Source organism: Sphaeramia orbicularis, chromosome 3, assembly GCF_902148855.1.
Source record: "Sphaeramia orbicularis chromosome 3, fSphaOr1.1, whole genome shotgun sequence".
NCBI classification, from domain to species: domain Eukaryota; kingdom Metazoa; phylum Chordata; class Actinopteri; order Kurtiformes; family Apogonidae; genus Sphaeramia; species Sphaeramia orbicularis.
Window position 1 is genome coordinate 42,350,249 of NC_043959.1, and position 22,906 is coordinate 42,373,154.

General features: G+C 39.1%; 1 protein-coding gene across 1 annotated transcript in view; it reads left to right on the top strand.

Annotated features, from left to right (window-relative positions):
• The window catches only part of ush2a (Usher syndrome 2A (autosomal recessive, mild)), a 229,409-nt gene that overhangs the window by 203,586 nt on the left and 2,917 nt on the right, over positions 1–22,906 (top strand). Inside the window, 18 exon segments of the mRNA XM_030161277.1 lie at positions 7,645–7,726; positions 7,814–7,959; positions 8,615–8,956; positions 9,112–9,470; positions 9,646–10,015; positions 10,720–11,001; positions 11,096–11,265; positions 12,061–12,391; positions 16,267–16,473; positions 16,612–16,704; positions 18,266–18,411; positions 18,503–18,621; positions 19,475–19,573; positions 19,678–19,854; positions 21,082–21,165; positions 21,463–21,604; positions 21,723–21,852; positions 22,461–22,526. Of these exon segments, the coding sequence (XP_030017137.1) occupies positions 7,645–7,726; positions 7,814–7,959; positions 8,615–8,956; positions 9,112–9,470; positions 9,646–10,015; positions 10,720–11,001; positions 11,096–11,265; positions 12,061–12,391; positions 16,267–16,473; positions 16,612–16,704; positions 18,266–18,411; positions 18,503–18,621; positions 19,475–19,573; positions 19,678–19,854; positions 21,082–21,165; positions 21,463–21,604; positions 21,723–21,852; positions 22,461–22,526 (3,345 nt within the window).

A 22,906-nucleotide genomic window follows, 5' to 3' on the forward strand; every position in this document is an offset into this window, starting at 1 on the left:
TACCGCCATGCATACATACGTGTGTGTGTTTCTGTGTGTGTGAATGAATGAATCTGCGAGAGCATGTGGAAGAGACAGTGTGTAATGTGTATGTAATAGGTTATGTGTTATGCATTAACATTTTTGCCATATCCAGGTTTCAGCATATGTGTATGTGTGTGTGAATGTTTGCGTGAGTGTATGCGCTCTAAACTCAAACTGTGCACGCACACATGAACGTGTACACGCACCACTCTGCCATCCGCCAACAACAGCCGGCGCTGAAGGGAGCTGAAGGGTGCTTGGAAATTAAGGTTATTACACAAATTGAGCCATATGGTCTAAATATTTCAGAGCTGAAATTTACTAGGCAATAAAAATGGCCCCTACCTCGGTAATGGTGTAAATTACAGCTTAACCACCAGCGCTAATGATGTCCTTCTGTACGCCCCGTAACCAACCGTACATGAAGGACACATTGTTTAAAAAATACCCCAGGAAAAGCAAGAGAGGGAAAGAGAGAGAGAGGAAAAGGAGTGAAGGGATAGAGATAGAAGGGAAGGATGAAGTAAAAGAGGGAGGGAAGGAAATAAAAGTAAAAGGTGGGAGTAAGAAAGGAAAAGAAAGAGAGAACAAGATGGAGAGGGAAAAAGAGTGTGATTAATTTAGGGTGTGGGGAAAGAGAAAGGGAGAGAGAGAGAGCTAGCAGCATGTTTACAATCTGTTAGTTTACCATTAAGGGCCCGTCAGAGAGTGCGGGACAGCGAGGGCCAGCCGGCAAACTGTGTCTCAAAGCCAACACGGTGTGTGTGTTTGTGTTTGTATGCATGTGTGTGTGTAAACCTGCACACTGTGATGTTGCGTTTTAAGGCATATTTTAATGGGATATCTCATTAACAGAATCGGTCAATATCCAATCATTCCAAAAATCTAAAATGCCACACACTGTATGCATGAAATTTGTGGACATAAAATAAAACTGAACTGTTGCATTTAATGCCTGAAAATGCCACAGATGAAGTTGGGTTAAGTTAAGACACAACAGAACTTGGTTATGGTTGAGAAAACTTTGAGTTAAGTCTTAAAATATTGAAGTTACATGACAAATGTTATAAAACAAACAGCATTTACCTTAATTTGCTGAATTTCACCGAGTTGTCAGAGTCTGTTATTTTGATAAATGTCAGAATATTTGTCTGTATTTAATGATGTCGCCTGACTAGTACTAGATTTTTTTGTAACGTGCACTTAGGGTTACACTTATACCTTCAAAATAGGCCACATATATGTTAAAATCTGTCATTTTAACCCCCTTCAGAAATCTACTAGTATTGTGTTTTGAAGAGGTCAGACTGGAAGAACTGTACTACATGAAATGCACTTCAGTGCCACAACTTGTTATATTAAACTAACTGACTAATGGTGATTTACTGTGAACTAAACACTAGTACAAGTCTGAATAAAAACCTTGAACAGACACAGTTGGCAGTTTATAAAGCCGTAACAATGAAGCATCTAGTATTGCAAGGTTTAAAAAAAACATACTAACATTAACCCAGACAATGATCAACTGAATTCAATAATTATAATGGTATAAATACAAATGAGTTTGGACATTTAGTTTTGTACTTGATTTTTATTAATTAATATAATCATTTTTCAAAGACTTTTTTTTTTTTTTTAATATGTCTTGTTTTATGTGCTATATATTATTGTGTGTGGACCCCAGAAAGAACTACCTGTCATCACAGCAAATGGGAATCCAAACATGGAACAGAACACAGTAATATTTTATGAAAGTTATGCGTGAAAGAATGTGTTGTCTCATCTAGGGAGATTCTAGAAAGGGAATATGGGATGGATGGATGGATGGATGGATGGATGGATGGACAGCAAAGGTTAAATGTCAAAGTATTTCTTCTAAATGTATCTATCAATATGAGAGGCCAATATAAATTGATGAACATGCTATGAATTAGTAAAAGGCCACCATATTGCCTTTAGTTAATATCTACAGCTAATGGTAGTACAAACAAAGAAATTCAAGAATGAAGAGAAGACATGTCAGTCAGTGCCCATATATGATAACTGAACAGTAACACATCTGTAAATACTTAAACCACAATGTTCTGTTACGACATAGACATAGTGTGAGGTGCCAACTTTACTCATTTACATGACTTTTTGCTCAATTGTCATCTTTGTGTAAACTCAAAGCAGTGGAAGTAGGGTGTAGAAGCTGGTCAGAGGAATAGGAATGACAAGGCTTTGTCCTTGTTCTCAGTGACACCATTTAACAAATGAGGGAGACCAAGGAGTGGAGGGAAGAGGTAAAAATGCAGAGATAAGTGCACAGAGGGTGAGGAGAGAGGGATGAGGAGGTTGAGAGGGAAGGAGGAGACAGGTGAAGTGAGGAAGGAAAGGATTTGAGGAGTAGATAAGGAGACTCAGATGCAGAGTTCGTTAGGCCCTCGGCCTATCACACCCCTTAGTTAGAGGTCTCTAACTCTGATTGGAGGGCTCTCAGCATTCTGCATAAACAGCCAAATAATCATGCTATAACACTTTTTTCTGTCACTTTTTCTCCTCATCATTTTCACAGCTCCTCCCTCTGTGTGTCAATACTGCGCATTCTTTCTTCCATCTCTACATTTTCTTCCGTGTTTTGTCTACCTCTGTCTAAAATTACAGTTTTTATGTCATTCTCTCTCGCCATCTTACCCATCTTCAATTCCCTCTTTGTCTTTCTCCCTCTCACTCTTTGAAGTGATTTTTTTCAAGTGAGTTTTTATTCTACTTCCTTTTCTTCCCTCTCATATCTCACTCACTCCCTTTCTCTCAGTAATGACAGGTTGTATGTTATTGTGTGTCTGTGAAGCGGCCACACCATCTAGTGTAGAGCTTTCCACTTGTCTTAATGGGTGTTTAGTGCTGCAACCATGATATGATGGTCACCTCTTCATGGGAATGCTGAGTGTGTGTGAGAGAGCATATAGAAGCAAAAGAAAAGAAAGAGTGTATGTGGAATGACTTAGTGTAGTCTTAGTTCAACGGGAAGAATCTGGTGTGTGTGTGTGTGTGTGTGTGTGTGTGTGTGTGTGTGTGTGTGTGTGTGTGCCTGTGCCTGTGCGTGTGTGTATTTAACTGAGTCCTTCTCAAGTGTTTGTTTTGGAAGTGTGTAGTACTTTTGACCATAGTCTGACAGAGGTGTTCTTGCCACCCATAGTCTGTCTGATGCTGCCTCACTGCTTGGACATGAAAAGCAGAGTTTTTGAGTTTATGTTGAGCAGTTAGTATACATGTGTCCATTGATTGCAGCTGGACATCAAGTTCAATTTCAAGCAGGATAAATGTTATCATAATTATCTTTGAAATTACAATTTCTTTGAATACTTTGAGTAAGTTATCTTTTTATCATGTCAGTATTTTTTGACTGGTCTTTAGCCACATCAGCCACACACATACAAAGATGCATGTATACTCTCCAAATATTCCATTCCTGGGGTCTAGAACCGCCAAAGCCAATCATAGCTGTCGGTGTGAAGTGGGCATGCTTGTTCCAGACCCCTGCAGTCCCTCTCTAGTTCAGTGCTGGCCACAGACAAAACACATGCCTAATGGCACTCTGTGTGTGTTTGTGTGCATGTCACACAAATGCCTGTATGTGTCAGGGTTGGTCTAACACACACTGACTAGCAGGGACACCCATGCAGGGCATTTACAAACAGATACAGGGCATTTGTTCCAGCAGCATTGAATTAGGCATGCACACATAAATATGTATACACACATGCACACACACTTGGCTTGAGAGCTTGGCATGGGGTGCAAGAGACCAGCGTGTGGTGTACTGGCTCACCTCAGATACAGAAAACAATTACTGCTCTCACAGGGCTGGTCAGGACACAGCTTGTACTAATAGACTGGACTAAAGAATTGAATTGAATCGAACTGAATTGAATTGAGTTGAGCTGAATGAACTGAGATGAATTTGGTTGAACTGAATATAAGTGTATTGAGTAAAGCATGTTTTACTGAACACTTAAAGAAGAAAGAGACATAAGAAAATGTGAGAAGAATGGTGTTCTCCACTGACTGAATATATCAGAGCAGAGAGGCCTATGGTGGGAACATCTCTAAGGTACACTGATTGGACCACATTCACCCATCATTAAATATGGTTCTTTCATGTCTGTTCTTATACTTTTACTTTTACCTATTTGTGTGTATGTAAGATACAAAGAGAGAGAAAGACAAAAAGAGTGTGTATATATATGTGTGTGTGTGTGTGTGTGTGTGTGTGTGTGTGTGTGCGCGTGTGTGTGTGTAAGCCATATGCTAATGTTGGTCCATCTCTCTGTCTCTGTCTCTCTTCGGGGCCCAGTGCCAGGGCCTTTGTGAGATAATCAGCATAATTCTTTTGACAAATACACATGGTTATTCTTAATTAGTATCACACACTGTCCCCCCGGCCGCACCATGCCTCTCCACCTGAATATCACACACACACACACAGAACATCTGTGCACACACACTAGGGACACATGAGTACAAAAGAAGATACAGATGTGGTCTTGTTAGGACGCACCCAAATACATACACATAAACACACTACAGACGCAGAAACAGATACGTGCACACGATCCTCCTACTTGCGCTATATGTGCGGACACACACACACACACACTGTCCAGAGGTTTCATGCCGTAGCTCCACTCACACACCAAAGAGAAGACAGAATGAGGAAATAAAAGATTGAATAGATTGCTTTCTTGCCCTAAGAGCTAAGTTGTGTTGAACCACGTAAGATCTAAGAACTCTTTAATGTATAAATTAACAAGACCACTTCCTGTCTCCACTTTTCTTCCCCTATCATTGTCTCTTTCAGTCTTTTTTTGGTCTTGTTTATACTTTCTCTCTCTCTCTCTCTCTCTCTCTCTCTCTCTCTCTCTCTCTCTCTCTCTCTCTCTCTCTCTCTGTGTGTCTGTGTCTCTTGCCCTTCCTCTTTCTCTCCCCTCCTCTCTCTTTTTCCATTTCGTCTTGTTGCTCTCCTCTCTGCTCTTCTTCATTTGGCTTGATGAACTACTAACTTTGATCATTTACACACATGCTCATGCACACTGAATTTAAGTCGACTAGAAAGCCTCTCCTTTCATATTTTTCGTTGTAGCTATTCATGCTGAATTCATAGGTTTAGATTTTCTTTCTTTAGATCGGCTTAAGGAAAAAAAACATCATTTATCAAAAGCGTCAACAGTGTTTGAGAGTTAATAATCACTCTGCCACTATAATGCGGTAGATGCTGCAAGATGAGTAGGGAAAGGATTCCAATTTTCACCTCAATTTCAGTGAGATCATAAATGTCTTGAGTTTTTGTACACCCAATGTGATGCTGGGGTAAGAATGTGTTACCAAAAAGCAAGCAAGGTTCCAACATATTGATAAAGAATTTCTGAAACCTTCAAATTATAGAACCTCATGAAATTATAGAGAACCCATCTCCAACTGTGGTGGAAGAACTGTCTGTATGCTCTTATGTGTTTGATATTTTTATATGTATGTGGCTATCTTGTGTCCTATAAAATACCTTTAATTCAATAAAGTGTGAGCTTTGTATTTAAGCGTGTACCTATGCATAAGTGAATGTATGTATGAGACAGAAATAGTTATTGAGGGACCCATTAATGGAATGTAATAGTAGTGTTCTCGCACCATCTGATTACAGCCTGTCTGCATGTATTTTTTTTTTTTTTTTTTTTTATTTGTGTGTATTTCCATGTGTTTAAGTGTGTGTTTTTAACTGTGTATGTGTGTGAGATGGAATGAAACTGTGTGTGTGTGTGTGTGTGTGTGTGTGTGTGTGTGTGTGCGTGTGTGTGTGAGTGTGTGATGTAGCGAGAAGGCCATTAATGTGGTGTGTTTCAGTGATAAAGTGTTTGAATGTATTGCCATCTAGAGGCGTGTAGCAGAGTCTCCACGCTCCTATAAAAGCTGCCAGCGCCAGATGCTGCTATTGACAATGTGCATATGTTAACCGCTTTATAGGCCACATGCCTCACATATTTCACTGGCTTTTAAGGTAGAGAGATCTCTCATTCTCGCTCACTTAATCTGTCTCTCCCTTTTGCAACATCTATCTTTTTTTCTCCTCCACTTCAGCTTTTTTTTTTTTTGGCTTCTTTTTGCCCATACACTTAATCTCTCTCTGTCTTACTTTCACACAGTCCTCCTCTGTCTCTCCTTTTTTATCCTCCACATAAGTTATTAACTTACTCATCTCTTACTTTTTTCATATCCCTCTATCGCCTTACTTTTATACTTCATTTCCTCCCAATCCCTTTTCTTTCTGTCTTCATTTCTAACTCCAGCACCCTCTCTCTCTCTTTCTTTCTCTCTCTCTCTTGCACCACCCCTGTCTCTCTTTTGCGTTCCTCCCTCCCTCTCCCTGTTACGAAGTGCTGTGATTTGCAGGAGGATTTAGCTTGTGTCTAGGTGTCTAGGGGCTTATTAATCCTATTTTACTGTGGATGAAAAACACGTTGGCTCCCAGACATGAAAACAGTGAATACATGCATTCTGGTTGTTGTTCAGACAGTTCATCCTTGGTGCCACGCTACGGTGATTTGTCAGGGTTTTCATTTGATTTAGTCTGAATTGGAGCCTTTTTGATCCTCTTGCCGCTGCATTGAGTGAGTTACCAGTTAATCTCTTTACATATGCCTGCTTATGTGACACTATAAAGTCTTAAACAGACAATTTCAAAAAACTGCAGACTCAACACATGAAAAAACACAGCCGTCTATGTTCTACATTCACTTAAATGCACAAACGCACAGAGGAACATCGCACTCATAGTTGCTCTAAAGCTCACAGGCGTAAACAAACAAACAGGCTGTTACATCCTGGAGCTCGGTGCTCCCTGACTACCATGTCATCGCACGCCAGGGCCTTTTGAAACAACAGTGTCTCTCTTATCAATTAGTAAATGGTGTTCCCACTGTATCACACACACATACACACTGTCCCTGTGTTTGCCAGGCTGTTGGGCTGGGTCCCACTGCCTAAAGCTACTGGCAGACACACTGTGCCTGTGTCTGTGTGTTTGTGTGTGTGTGTGTGTGTGTGTGTGTGTGTGTGTTTGTGATATGAAAGGGTGCATGTGTGACATAAACACTCAATCTGCGAGCTTTGAATTCACCCATAAGGGACAGCTGTCTGCCTGCCAGTCTCTCTCTGTCTCTGTCTCTGCCACTTCTCTGGTGTCTACTTACTTTACCATGACAGAGCCTGTATGTTGAAACGCTGATATCACAAATCCCATGTCATGTCATCTTAGCTTGCCATTGTATCAGTGCTCTTTTCATTCCCCATTTTAATAAATATTGCACTTATTCACGCAGGATTTGTTTGTGTAACTAATTTCCTCTCGCTTTCTTCTCTTGCTCTGCCATGCTTTCGTGTTTCCCACTCCCTCTCTCCTCTTTTCCCTTTCTTTTAACTCTTGCCCAGTCACCATTTTTTGTTTACTCCATTTCCTCTGCTCCTCCCCCTGCACTCTCCCTTACCTTATCGTATGTCTCCATTTTTAATTTTGTTTTGACTCTGCGCTCTTACTTCTTATTCTGTCTTTCTGTATTACTTTGTTGGTGTCTTTCTGTCTCTTAGGGTTCTGTCTCCGAAGCAACAATTTTTGGTCTTGAGCCATACGCGGAGTATAGTCTACAGGTGGAGGCTGTGAATGGAGCAGGTAGGTTGGATATAATCCGTAGCACAAATAATAGCTGTGCTATACCTAATGTGAGCATCCAACTGTTGAACCTTTTTATCTTTTCAGGCAGTGTTTTCAGTTCGTGGGTAGGCACTAGGACCCGTGAGGCTTCTCCAGCAGATCTGGCTAACTTCACAGTTGAGCAGAGAGAGCAAGGCAGGGCTTTGCTGCTTAGTTGGGATGAACCACGGTCTCCAAATGGACTCATCACGGTAAAAGAAAACACAAAGCATGTAATACACAACATAATAGATGCAATGTTATTACAGTCAACAAAAAATTATATAGATATTTTTTATATTATAGTGAAAAGTTCATGTAAATTTCTATCATTATTTATCTACAGTTTTCATAAATATAACAATTAAATGAAAACTACAGTGTACCATGCGACACAAGCTAAACTGAAATTAAGATGCAAGTAAAACCAGCATCATTTTTGTTCTTCCCTCAATTTGAGTGTTTCATATGGTACGAATACAATTTCTTTAGACTATATGGGACCTCCTGTAGTTCTTTAATCTTATTTGATGTTAAAATAATGTAAAAATGTATCTGAAAATACTGAATTACTCATCAGAATTCCAACCAGAAGACTAAATAAGAAACAAATTCATTTTATTCATTTAATCTTGTTGGTATAACACCACATACAAGCAAAAAAAAAACATTACAAGGTAACTAACATAGACCAATGGAAAGCACAGTAAAATTTACAATACAGAGAATATTTTTGTCTCAGTCTTCAGTGTATTCTTTCCTTTCGTCTACACCCATTGCTGACCCCTAAAATAATCTACAATACCTAATTTTTCCCCTTTTTTTATATCTCTTTCTCCTGTACGTTTTCCATTTTCTTCCTCCCAGATGTACAACGTGTACAGTGAGGGGAACTTAGAATTCAGCGGACTGTCACGCAGCTTCCTGTTTAGGCGTTTGGAACCATGGACCACGTATACTTTGGCTCTCGAAGCTTGCACCTCAGCTGGATGCACACGCACTGCTCCTCAACAAGTCACCACAGCAGCAGCTCCACCTGCCTCCCAGCCTCCTCCCAGACCACTGTTCATTGGTCCAGACCGTGTGTCACTCACCTGGGGCCCTCCCTCACAGCCCAATGGCCCAATTGGAGAGTATTTTTTACTTGGGAGAAGTCTGGAAGAACTGGGGAGGGGAAGAAGTAATGAAGAGGATAGTGAAAGGGGGAAAGTAGGTGAACCCACAAGATACATGTAGAATTAGGCAGTGATTCCCAATTACTGATCAATCTGTCCATTTGCCAGTTGCCCTGCTAGAATGGCCACATGTCACATTTTATTCTCTTTCAACTATATATTTTTTTCTTTGTAAATTATCTTCAACAGGTCCTGTTCAGAGAATCTTCTCCACAAGCTGACTCCTTCTCCTATACAGTAACTGGTCTGCGTCCCTGGACTGAATATGAGTTTAGTGTACGTACTCACAACTCTGCCGGCCACACTCGCAGCCCCTGGATAACAGTAACAACCAGACAGGCCCCGCCTCGTGGCCTAGCCCCGCCCATAGTCACTCATCTTCAAGGTCGACCCAGTGAGGTGTTGGTGTCCTGGAGTCCTCCTCTTGAACCCAATGGAGTCATTCAGTCTTACAGGATTCAGAGAAACAATGTGACTTTCTCATTTAGTTTTGACCCAACTGTTCTCAGCTACAGGGATGAAGAACTTGAGCCATTTTCAACATATAGGTATTGCATGTCTTCATCTACACCATTTACATCATTCTATAATCCTTCAAATAATTAAACCGAACGTTAAATCACAAACATTCATAATAATCACCACAAACAAATGATATTCGTATTAAGTTTGCAGTGCTTGCCATAATTAATCATTTGAACTGTGTTATATTCTGCTTTACAGCTATGCAGTAATAGCCTGTACATCAGAGGGATGCATCACTAGCCCTCATACAAACATCACAACTTTGGAGGCTCCCCCTGCCACTGTGGATGTTCCCACAGTGGGTAAAATCACACCCAACAATATAACCATATCCTGGAACAAACCACCGACGCAGAATGGAGAAGTGACAGAATATCAGCTGAAACTGAACAATGAAGAAGTTTATCGTGGGACAAACCTTCATTATGTGGTGACAGATCTGAAGCCCCACACTTCTTATCAGCTGGTCCTGTTGGCTTGTACCAATGGTGGATGCACAACCAGCGCAACAATTTCCACCCTGACTGAGGAGGCTCCTCCCACTGGCCTGCCTCCACCAACACTTAAGGTGTGTTCATTTATTAGTGTGTATTGCAAAGACCAAAGTGCTTGTATCTGTGGCTTAAGTGGTGGGATAAAATAATGCTACAACAATATATTGGACTGCTTTCTTTTGTGATACACTGATGTCTAATAGTGATATATTTGTGAAACTTAATGACACGTGTGTTAGAAGCAGTTTCATAGAGTCACAGTCTGTGGAACATGCATCATAATGCAGCAAAGAAATACATAATTCTTGTATCTTGTCTTGTTGGAGACATTTTTTTTCTTCTTCAGTTGCAGAGACCTGATTTATCATAGATGATTTTCTTGGTACCATTGTTATTATAAGATATCATGGTAGTATTGTATTGTCAGTTTTGTTTGTTTTATACTAGTAATTTGCAACATGTAGTCGATGTAGAGTACTTGTGAAGAGTTGGGGAAACACTTTACCTTATCATATATTTAGAGGAGTAAAATACAGTTAAATAACAGTTAAATGTTCTAGTTTGGTATATAAAAAATAGGAGCATACATATGTCTCTCAAAATTATGAGACTTTTTCCAAACGTTTTGATAGGCACTGTACTGCTGTGTTATACTGCATATGTGTAGGGCAAAAAGAATAAGAACTGCTGAAAACTTTGTTCCATAGTTCAGCTGAAATTTAAGATTAAATGCTACAATGGACTGTGTTTGATGTGAACTTTGACCTGTCTGTTGAAGGTGACTGGGTCAGAGTCAGTGGAAATTAGCTGGAGACCACCAGAGCACCCAAATGGAATCATCACAAGCTATGAACTCCGCAGAGATGGTGAAGTCATCTATGTCGGCACAGAGACTCATTACCATGACTTTACACTTTTGCCAAATGTGGAATATAGCTACGTTATCAAGGCCAACAACAGCAGAGGGGAAGTTAGCAGCACAGCAGTGACCGCGAAGACCCACCCTTCAGCTCCTTCAGGTGTTGGACTCCCCATACTCACACCTGTGGAGTCAGACCAGGTCCATAAATCAGTCTTTCAGTATATTGGACTACTGTTTGAGATGTGTTTGATGTGTACATTGATTAGAGGTTTTTATGCTTACTGTTTTCCAGGTAAAAGTGGAGTGGAGCATTCCAGCCCGTCCAAATGGGGACATTATTAGTTATACTGTGTACAAACGAGATCCTATTCAGCTCAGTGTTACCAGCACTGTTTTCACTCCAGAAGAACGTACCTTCTCTGACAGATTCACCACACTGCATGGACTGGCACCTTACCACAGGTTAGTCAAAGCAGACTCTCACTTTTAGTATGGGTATTAAAATACGTACATGTTAGAAAGCAGTATTGAGTTTTGCACTTTCATTAAACCAAAAGCTCATTTAGTCTTATTTTCTATTACTTTATTTTACATACATCATAAATTCAGTTTTTCAAAGAAATCCATATCCCAAAAGCAAAACACAAATCAACATTAAAAAATAAACCGATGCATCTTTGTATTTCAAAGAGAATTGGAGAAAGAACCAGAAGAATAAAGAACAACTGAAAAAGAATGCTGTACAATTGGATAGTTCTAGGGCTGTATGTGCAGTATTTGCGTCTGTGTATAAGAGTGCATCCTCCGTGCATGTCCAGTTGTGTGTATCTGTTCCTGTGTTTGCATGTCAGCATGCTGTGCTGGAATATGTGGGTGTGTATGTGTTAGCCTGTGTACGTGGTGATAAGATTCAGACGATAAAAACTCATCAGCCTTATCATGTATGGATCACTTCCACTCTCTTAGATGACCTTCTATTCATTCGACTTCCCTTTATCACTTTCTTTGTTTTCCTCCGCTCTCCTTCTGTCTCCTTTATTCCTATCTTTCTCTAAAAACACATAACTTGCATGTTTTATTGTTCTATTACACGAGCCATGCAGTTGTCAATTTATGTATTCAACAGGAAGCAAATCTTCTAACATTATGAACAGTTGATCTATACAGTGAAAGCATACAGGCATTTTTAGTTCTAGTGTTATATAAGTACTTTTTATTTTTCTTAGTGTGTAAATATGTGGCTGTATGTTCACATAGATATGAGGTGCGAGTGGAGGCTTGCACAGTGCTGGGCTGCTCCTCCAGTGACTGGTCTTCCATACTCACTCTGGAGGCTCCCCCTGCTGGACAGACTGTGCCACTGTTAGACCTCCAACGTGACACAGAGACCAGCTTTCAGACCACCTTTCTGCTCACCTGGTCACCTCCAGCTCAGCCACATGGTATCATCCTCTATTATGAGGTCTACCGCAGACTGGACGATGCAACTGAAACACAAAGGAGTGAAGCAGCAACACTGGTTTACAAGAATGTCTCCACTGTGTGCAGAGATAGAGGACTCCAGCCATATACTGAATACCAATACCAGGTATAGTGCTCTGTGTGTGAATGTATTATTCCAGTTCATCTTCAACTGATATAACTCATATTTATATAGATTACAAAAGGACACATTCTTTTTTGTAGCACCATATTGAAGCAACATCAGATAAAAAAAATAATACCAAAGGATTTTGTGTGCGATTTCATGTTGCATCCCTGAAATGTTCAGTTGTTTTGTTTTTTTCTTTTGAATTAAGAACAATTTTAAAAATTGCTTTGTTCCTGTAAGGCTTTTTAATAAATGTAACAACATATGGTTTCATTAATGATATAGAAATTTTAATAAAAAGAAATAATAAAACTGAACAAATACCAGAAAAAAGTGCATATGGCACAACACAATAACTTAATACTGTTTGATGCTGGAAACTGTAATTTTACTTTGATGGAAATATTTACTCCTTTTTGTCCTCTACAGGGGACATGTGACTAAAATTAAATGCTTTATTGTAATTTGTGAAGCTCATTTAGAGATGAGGTCTGATGTGACTGACAGATCACAAGATATAGCCTGTTTTCACAATGAAATGTTTTATATAGGTTTCGTTACACACAAACACAAATCATGCACACTCACAAATCATGCAAACACATCATCAACCGATGTTGTCTCCCATACATGCCAATATACATGGACATACTGTACACAAAGCAACACACAAGACAAGTAATCAGACAGGTGTTAAATGGTGGGGTCCATATTCATGGTGTTGCGCTTTGCGTTTGTACACTAATTGACAGGCTAGCCCTTTGGAAGCAACAATAACATTAGCATTCGTGCCTGTCAGAGATACGAGCTGAGGCCAGAGAACCTGTGTAATTGATTGAGTTTGCCTGATTGTGGTGCCGTCTTTATTTACGAGGGTCCTAATTTATGACAGGAGGAGGGAGGGAGGGAGGAGCTTGGGGAGATGACGGGCGGGCAACAGAGCCATTAATCACTGGGCCCTCAGAGCACTCCACTTCCTGATTACCAGCCAGCCAATCGAATTAACTGTTAGCCCCCTTGGTAACAGAGCTTGTATTGGAAAGACCTTTTAATGGTGACCGCTACATGTCCCCTGAGTGTTTGCCAATTGGGGACTGGGGTATGTGAACAAAGTAGAGGTATGTGTGTTGACCATGAGCACATGTACACAGACATACTCTGTTTGTGTGTTCATGTAAACATGTGCGTTTCAGAGACAGAGGAGCAAAGGGATGTACTCTCAGTTATATTTTAGGCTTTTCTTCATGTACTTTGTCTCAAGTTTCAAACACTGACATGCTCATTGATCCATCAATTCACCAAGCAACCTGTTTGTCTGTCTTTCTACCTGCTTTTATTTTTATCTATCTGCCTGTATACCTGTTTGGCTCTCTTCCTTTACCATGGTTGAGGCGTACACAAGGACGATAAGTCAGTTCAGTTTAGCACACCACAGTGCAGAGAGAGAAATCATATTAGGCTAATTACACTGGGTCATAAGCTCCTATTGACAGCTTTATGCTTGGTTTTAATTACTGCCCACTTTCACACAACTTAGCCCCATCACCCTAAGTAGATGCACCCGCCAAGTTGCTCTGAGGGCCTATCAGAGCGCTTAAAACGTGTCCGCAGTACAACTGTCCAATAAAACAGCTCGAATACTGTCTGGAAGTTTCCTGAAGTCGTTTGTTGCCATGGTGGCTCATTTGCTGCCATGGCAGCTAACGGGGTATATTTTTATTTTGTGTCTAATAAGCCAAATCATGGCCCAATAGGAGAGGAGAGGACAAGGGAGGAGAGAGAGCAGTAAAAAGTCTGTAGATGATATAAGGACGAGAAGATGAGCTTTACCTCTTAGCACTAGATCAAGGGCAAGGTGATCTAAGCCGACTTTAACTCTGAACTTTTTCTTTCTGTCTATGTGGCACAAAACTTCTTTATCAAGCCAAAACCCTCATGTCACGTTGAGTCTTGAAATGTTTTGCTGCCTGTGGAAGAACATGGTTGTTGCTGGGTAGAAATATTTTTTTGAAAGTTGTAATTCTATGTGATGACAGTATCTAATTAAAGTGAAACTCTCAAGCAACAAGTCATAGTTAAAACCCACTTAAAGAAAATCTCATTCTTTCCCCTGTTTCAGAGGATTAATGTAAGTATTTAAGTAAAAATTTTTGCAATGAAGCAAAAATCAATTCACTATAAGCACAAAAGTGTATTATTGTTTTATTATTAATCTATGCTTTATTTGGTAGGCACAGAAACAGTATATATGCACATGCTGAAAACAGGTACCAGATGCAAGTGTCATAGTGTTGTATTATAAAGGTTAATTTGCAACACTCATCCCTACCGCAACTTTTATGGGACTAAAAGGTTAAAACGGTGAGATAACAAGAAATTATACTCAATGCAGCGAAATGCCATAAAGCTAAATAAAACTAAGTGCAGCAGGACACAAAAAGGTACACATTTATAGACCTCACATATAAAAACAGCCAATCGCATCAGCTCCTCTCATCTCCTTTAAAAGCAGCACACAGATTCATGAGCATGTCTCCGAGGAGAAATTGTAGATACGGCATCAAAAGTTACAAATATACAACACAATAGATTGGGTTGAATTTTCCTCTGTGGGTAGCAGTGTGAAATAATATTGAAGACATCATCAGTATAATTGCAGTAAGTTTTCATTTACATATAATGTGGTTCATCAACAAAAAAAGTATCTCATATTTATTTATATACAGATGTACAAAAATCAGATGTTTGGCTTCTGGTATGTTGGGATGTAAGAGGACTAACAATAAGCCATGTTCAGCTAATTTGTGTTATTTTAATGATATTTTTTAGATTTTTTTTTTTTGTTTTTTTTACATGAAAATTTCGTCTGTCTTTCACAGAGATCTAAACACTGATTTAACGTAGCCAGCATTTTATTGTCAGATCATTTTGTCAGATTTATCAGGAATTATCTGCTGAAGTGTGTCTACCTGTACACTAGCTGCTTCATGTAAGCTACACAATCACTAAGCAGCAACAAGCTTTTCGTTCCTCCTGGCCCTCCTCCTCTCTTTGTGTCTTGTCCACCCTTGCTCCTGTCCTCCTCCTCCCCATTCCCAGTCTCTTGATCTTTCATTCTTCTTTCCTCTCTCCCATCTCAGTCCATCTGTGCTGTCACTTAGATCAATCAGTCTGATTGATCACAGCCTAATTGACTATTATTGAGGTTAATTCAACTCTTAACACACATGCACACACATATACACACAAAACTCACTATCATAGGCACAAACAACACACACACACATACTTTCCACACTAAAGCTCAGACCCATCCATCTGCCTTCTGCACTACTTCTGACAGGCTACAGATGACTTACACATGCAAATCTCCACCCTGCCTGACCCTGTGCTGTGTACACCCTCTAATTATACCTAACACAAGCACACAAATAAGATTACTCTGTGTGTGTCTTTGTCTGCACGTGTGCGCGTGTGTGTGAATGTGTGAATAACTCCTTGATGAAGGTGAAAAGTAATTGTCATGCAGATATGTTAGTGTTGGGTTGCATGGTGAAAAGGTTTTGCTCTCAGTCCTGATGGTAGTTTTGATGGATGGTCCAATGAATTGACTTGTATCCTTTTGTTGGTCTGGTGGATATCGAGTAATTAAGAGAGGCCTTCATCATTAAGAGTTCATAAAATGCATCTTAAATAATAAGAGGAGAAAAAAGTTTATTAAATCAATCCTACACCAGTTCTGGTAAATCACTGAGCAAAGAATTTGAGCGTATACGTCTCTTGTTTCCGTATTACGTCAGTTTTATACTGTTTATGCAGGTAATTTCATAATATTAATGATTCTAATAAAGTTGTGTGTATCTAACCGACAGGTGTGGGCAGTGAATTCAGCTGGCCGCTCTGCCAGTCCATGGGTAAAAGGGAGAACAGGACCTGCCCCACCTGAGGGTGTAGGCCCACCCATTTTTCTAAATGTTTTAGCGACCTCAGCTGTCGTGGACATTCCTCCTCCAGCCCGACCCAACGGGATTGTCAGCCTGTACAGAGTGTTCTCACTGGACCACGACAGCCACAATCTGGTACATAATACTGTGTTTACTTATGAATACAAAACTAATAATGACTGATTGAGGGGTGATCTGGTTCACTGACATTCTGTATTCCTCCTCCCTGACCCAAATCTGCCCTAACCTGACCCCACACTGTTCCCCCGGTAGCTCTCAGAGGGAACATCCCAACAGCAGACCCTCCATGGTTTACATCCTTACAGCCAGTACTGGGTAGGAGTAGAGGCCTGCACCTGTTACAAGGTAATGATATGTTAACCCATAAAGACCCAAACAGCCACTGGTGACCAGAATAATCTACTGATCTAATATGTTTAATACCTGTTGATCCACTTATCCTGTCAATCCATGTAAAATATTTGGTGTAAAATGCAGTTTGTCATCTTTTCATGGTCATCAGATATGACCCATTTGGATGTTCAGAGGCTCTGTAGTGAACGTGAAAACACCGTCATCTTCTACAACACTGATTCACCAGTAAAACCCACTGAGATGGATCAATGACAGTGGATGGAAACACTCGGTTTATGTTCATTATTGATAGATTTTACTGAAAAAGTCACTTTTTCTTCAGTTTTTTCTGTTTTGATATAATCTTTGGATTTACTCTGAGTTTTCCAGAACATTTAAATTGAATATAGGAAATTAGATATAGCTAAATACATGATTTACAGTGAAAAATGCAAAACACAGAGGATAATATTATAATAAATTGTGAAAAATTAATTAAGAAAGGTTAAATCTATGGAAAAATTAATTTGGGAACAGTCACAAAAGAAGCACTGGGTCTTTATGGGTTAACAAAGGAAGCACGGGATTTACTCTCAACTCGTGATCTCACACATTCAGAGCTTTTATCTTTTTAGCAACGTCATTATCATCTACAGCTGTGTTTCAAACAGATAAATAGAACATCATGAAGTATACAAGTATATACTGTTGCAAGGTATTTTTTACCTCTTCTCATGAAACGACTGTGATAATGTGATTTAGTCTTGATAGATAAAGTTTAACTGGGACTCAAAGTTGATTACTGATGTGTATAAATAGGAATAAAAAGAGGAATATCTCTGAAAACAAAATTATTCCAACTTTATAGGCAACAGTGTATAAATTAGATTTCTGTGGGGATACCAAAGGTGGAGATAGAGACGAGTAGAGTTTTCTGAAATGTGTCTGGTCTAACTCCAAACATTCAACACAAGTTGTACTTTGTACTCCATACATTTTTGAGGAAGATTATGTATTATTTATTTTTTAACCTGAATGGATGTGACAACACATAGAAAAGTCAATCCACAACAGGACTGCCTTTTATGATTTTAATATCAGCAAACACTGCCATTTGCAATGGGTTAAATGTAAACAAAATGTGTGCATTATGAGTTCCTCAAAAGTGACAGAAAAGATGAGAAGTGGCACTTTTTTTTAACGTTGCAGTAATTCGAGACACGAGGTTCAGTTTCCTTTGCCCAGAAACAGCCAGTAGAAATGCTCCTTTAAGGGATAGTTTTAACTTTTACACTCTGAATTCATTTCAGAACTTGTACTTTTTCACTTTCACTGCAGCAAACAAGTTTAGTCAATACTTCTACCAGAGTATCTGTTCCTCTGTTTGAGTACAGAAAATGTGTATCTTTTCCATATCTGAAGGTTGCCACTTGTTTGAGAATTTTCATATGTAAATAAATGTCCTATACTTTAAATTGTCTGTTACTTGTTAAAATTACAGAAATGCTGCCTAAGTTGTACTATTATTTTACTGTGTGAGAAGTTTTAAGACTTTATTGTAAATGTTTGGCAGTGCTGTACCAAGGGTCCCCTGCGTGAGCTCTTCACCCTGGCTGCCCCTCCAGCCCAGCAGCCCCCTCCCCGCCCCGTTACACTGACCTCCCGCTCTGTTCAGCTGGAGTGGGATGAACCTTTGGCGCCAAATGGAGTCATCGAGAGGTGATTACAGAGAAGTCTGAAAACCTCATTTACAATACATACAAAAGCATGCGTTACACATAATTTAACTATCACTCTTTTTTTTTTCTAGCTGTGAGCTTCATCTGAGATCACCCTGTCCACAGCCCCCCCAGCCTGTGCCCCTTACCTGTATTGAAAAACAAGAAGAAATGTCTTACTTTGGAAAGAGGCGCAGCTTCAATGTGACAGGTGACTGTTGCAGGCATTATTTCAGTGGCTTTTGTTTTAAATGTACTGCAAAAGAAATGGACATACATTAGTTGACTTTGTGTCACTTTCCCAATATTTCTTGAAGACAGAGATCTTAATTTGTCTTAGTGCAGGGTATCTAGTCCTTAAATGAAATGGCTTAATGTCAAATAAAAACATTGCACTCACAAACTCAGTGCATGCCCAGAAAAAAAATGTTTAAAAAGGGAAAATTAGGAGATAAATATAAATATGATAATATGACATTGGATATAAGATATTCTGTGATTTGTGTCTTCACTAAATAGATACTACAGAGGTAAATGTGAATTAAAGGACAGTCCATGGGTTTTTACATCCTCCATAATGTCTGTATATAGCCTCACTACAAGGCTGAATGAAGTCATTGTACAATAACAAAAATGTGGACAATTACCATGACACTGTACAGCGTTACAGTACTACATATCTATGAATGAAAGTTGCAGAGGCAGAAATTAGGGAAAGTAATGTCAGGATATTGAATTATACCTCTTCCCTCTGCAGCTCTCCTCTCTGTCAAATAAGAAGACTGATTATAAAGACAAAAGACTTGATGTTGTTTCATGGAAAATTTAAGTCAAAACATCACACTAACATGAGTTGCTATGTTGCTTCAATGATAAATCACAGAGCAGACCCAGTAAATCTTCTAGGTTTTCTACAGTTTGTGAATAGAGTTGACAGGAGGTGCAGAAGTCTTGTTTCCTCACAGATCAACTGCAATATGGGATTTTTGCCCAGCAACACCAAAACAGTATGACTCACTGAAGCTTTTAATCATGTGCCTTTGTGTGCTGTGTGTTTTGTGCAGGTCTCCAGCCGTACTCCACCTATGAGCTGAGAGCTGCCTGCTTCAACAACATGGGCAGCACTGCCTCCAACTGGACGACCGTGACCACACTCTCTGAAGGTAACACCTATGTCTAATCCCTCATCCTTCCCAGAAAACCAGTCATAAAATTCTCAGAAATTTGACCACATCTGTTGTTTCTATTGTTCTTTCTTTCCTCCCAGCCCCCCAGTATGTTGCCCCTTTCTCAGTAGGCAGTAATCTGACCATCATCTGGTTGGACTGGTCCGAGTCCTTCTCTCTTAACGGCTATCTGAAGGAGTATAGTGTGACCGAGAGCCAGCTCAGGGTCTACACTGGCTTCTACAGTTATCTCCACTTTCGACGCACCTCACAGAAAAGTGAGCTCACACACAAACAACAAACTTGTACAATAAAACTTTTCATGGACTTTATTATTATTTGCCTATATTCAACCAGGAAGTCCCACTGAGATCAGAAATCTCTTTTGCAAGAGAAACCTGAAATTTTACACACCATTCATGTGTACAGGGCATTAAATTAAACTGGCCAAAAGATACACAAAAAATAAAACATATTGTTTGGCTGCATTGTTAAAACATGAAAATGGTGCAGATTGATAATGCAAGTGCAATTACTCGTATCTGTCTGTTTCTATTATTTTATTTTTACATCATTGCATTGTGATTCACCAAACATTCATCAGTTTCATATAACTCACATCCTAACATGCAGACTCACACCAAAAAGACTTTATTAGATCGATTTTGCAAATGTTACTCTCAATAAATGCATATAATCTTTTTAATTATGAGATTTTTAGTATAGTAAGCAGATAAGGAAACTTTATTCATTTAACACTTTTTAACCCTTTCATGCACGAATTATGAGAACCTTAGTCAAGATTTTTTTCTTCAGTGTTTAGCCATGAAAAAAACAATGCGATCGAGTTTTTTTTTTCTATGGAGTTACAAAAATATCCATGCATTTAATTTTTGAAGTAAAGAAACGTGTTTAAAATCCAATATCAGAAAGTGATATGAAAACAATGAAATAAAAACATTTTTAATGCTGCTAATCTGGTGTCTTCTCACATTTTAACATATTCTAATGCTAGTAATTACTCACTTCATGGAGATAATATGCAAAAAAAAAAACCTTCTTGTCTAACAAATAATTGATTTACACTCAAACATATTACTGCAGATCAGGTTTATCAAGAACAGTAAAGTTACAGTAATGATCTGAATTACAGTGTATGGGATGGTGCATAAGCGTCCACTGTGTTGGCTGATATGGAACTAAAACAACAAAACCCATTAATATACAAGAGAACAGCTGGAGAAGAACTGTCCACTGGAGTGGACAGTGCATGAAAGGGTTAAAGTTGGTTTGTGCTTAACAAGGCAAACAGTATGGATAGATAAACACAATGATACAGTGACTATGAGGAAGGTTCAGATGTGCATGATCTTGTGTTTCAGGAGGTGTTTCTTCAGTCATCTTAATGTCAGCCAGTCTGACTTCTCAACTGTTCTAAGCGATAGAATCTGAGTGAGTGAACTCTACTAACATTGTTTTCACTTTCTTTCCTCTGTTCGTTTAAGCTCTGTTGCTTCAGGTGACTTGTACCACTGAAAGTGGCAGTGCTAGTACTCCCGTCATCAAATACAGCCCTGTCACAGGCCAAGGTAACACACACAAACACTCTACGATTATGTCAAATTGTAAAGTGAAATAAGTATTTGCATATTCAGTAATAATCTGAAACTCTTGGATTGTGTCTTTTTATTTCCTCTCCTTTTATCCCTCATTTATGGAAAATACTTGAAATAGTATTGTCATATGTATTTTATCAAAATCTGTTCCTAAATTTTAAACACAAAAGGAGGTTTACTTACAACTTATACTGGAAATGTAATATTAATACACAGTTCATAGATCAGCATCAAACAGTTTTACCTCTGTAATGTGTGTTTCCCTCTTAGATCCTGTCGATCCCACTGATAATGGTAAACAGGGTGTCAGCATGTCAGCTACACCTGTCTACTCTGAGCTCTGGTTCATCTTACTTTTTACTCTCCTGGGTCTGTTTTTATTAGCTCTGTTGCTTGGACTAGTGCTTCAAAGGTACGACTCTTACACCTTAAAACAAACAATAGATCATTAGTTTTTCAAGTTTCGTTTGTTGATAAAACTGGAATGAAATAAAAAAAGAAACTGGTGATATTTTTGCTGTTTTTTCCAGAGCTCTGAGGAAAAATACATCAGCCAGAGAGCGCCCTCCACTGGTCATGCTTCAGAAGACAAGGAAGGCAGGGGGAGAGATGTACATGGTGAGAGGAACAGAGACGAGAAGTAGAACAGAGCAAAATAAAGTGAGAGGTGGTTAAATGGGAGGATGAAACACAGAGAATCAGTTAAGAAGGGCAGGAAACTATTAACCTGAAAAGGAGACAGAGAACAGGTTCTATGTTATTTGAAATACTCAACATAATTTTTTACTCGTTTGTGCATGACCCTCTTTGACCTAATGTTTGAGCCACCAGAGGGGGATAAAGCAACAATATATATGTGTTTATTTTTTTGGCTCCTTCCTAGTTCCTAGTTTAACACTGAAAATTATTAAACTATTCAACATGTCAGTTTATGTTATGTTGTTACGCTTACATGTTAAATATTTCTTGCATGCAAAAATGTGCAGCTACATATTTTGTCTTTTGCATTAAATTAACTCTAATTCTAAAAAGGCTCTTGTTCAATATCATGATGCTTTACCTGGTTGATAACTTTCACAAGCCACTCATACAAAACCATCCGCATTTTTCAGCTGTTTTATCATCTTCCATATTCATTTATTTTAATTTTCCTCATTTTCATCCTCCTACTATCTTTAATTCTTTCTTTTTTCCTTGTATCTGTTTTCCTGTGATCCTTTTCTTCCTGTAATACTTTCCTCATCTCCTCCACCTTCTCTCTCTCTCAGAGGTCCTGTCCTGAGTTGTGCTCTAAACATTATTCCGGCTCTGTGCTCCTCACTGATCGACCCACAGTAAGAATACACTTTACTTTTTTTGTACTGTATCGACCCTAAATGTTTACTTTATTGTCCCCCTGCAGTTTGACACTGTAGCAGACTGTGTTGAGGTCAGCAACGTTATACTTAAAAGCTACACTGTGTATACTGAGGTATGGGATTGTGCATTTGTGCGGGTGCTTCTTTAACCGTGTTCGTTCTGTTTGTGTGTGCATGCTTTGCGTGTGTGTGTCTGTTGTTGATGATAACAATAAACCCCTTCTTCTGAAAATAAAAATAAGTTGCATGTGTCATACTGAGGAGTGCAGCACCCATATTTATAGCAGTGGTTGATTTGTAAAGGTAAGGTTTTTACATTTTGTTATTTTGTTATGTTGAATTTGTATATGCAGAGT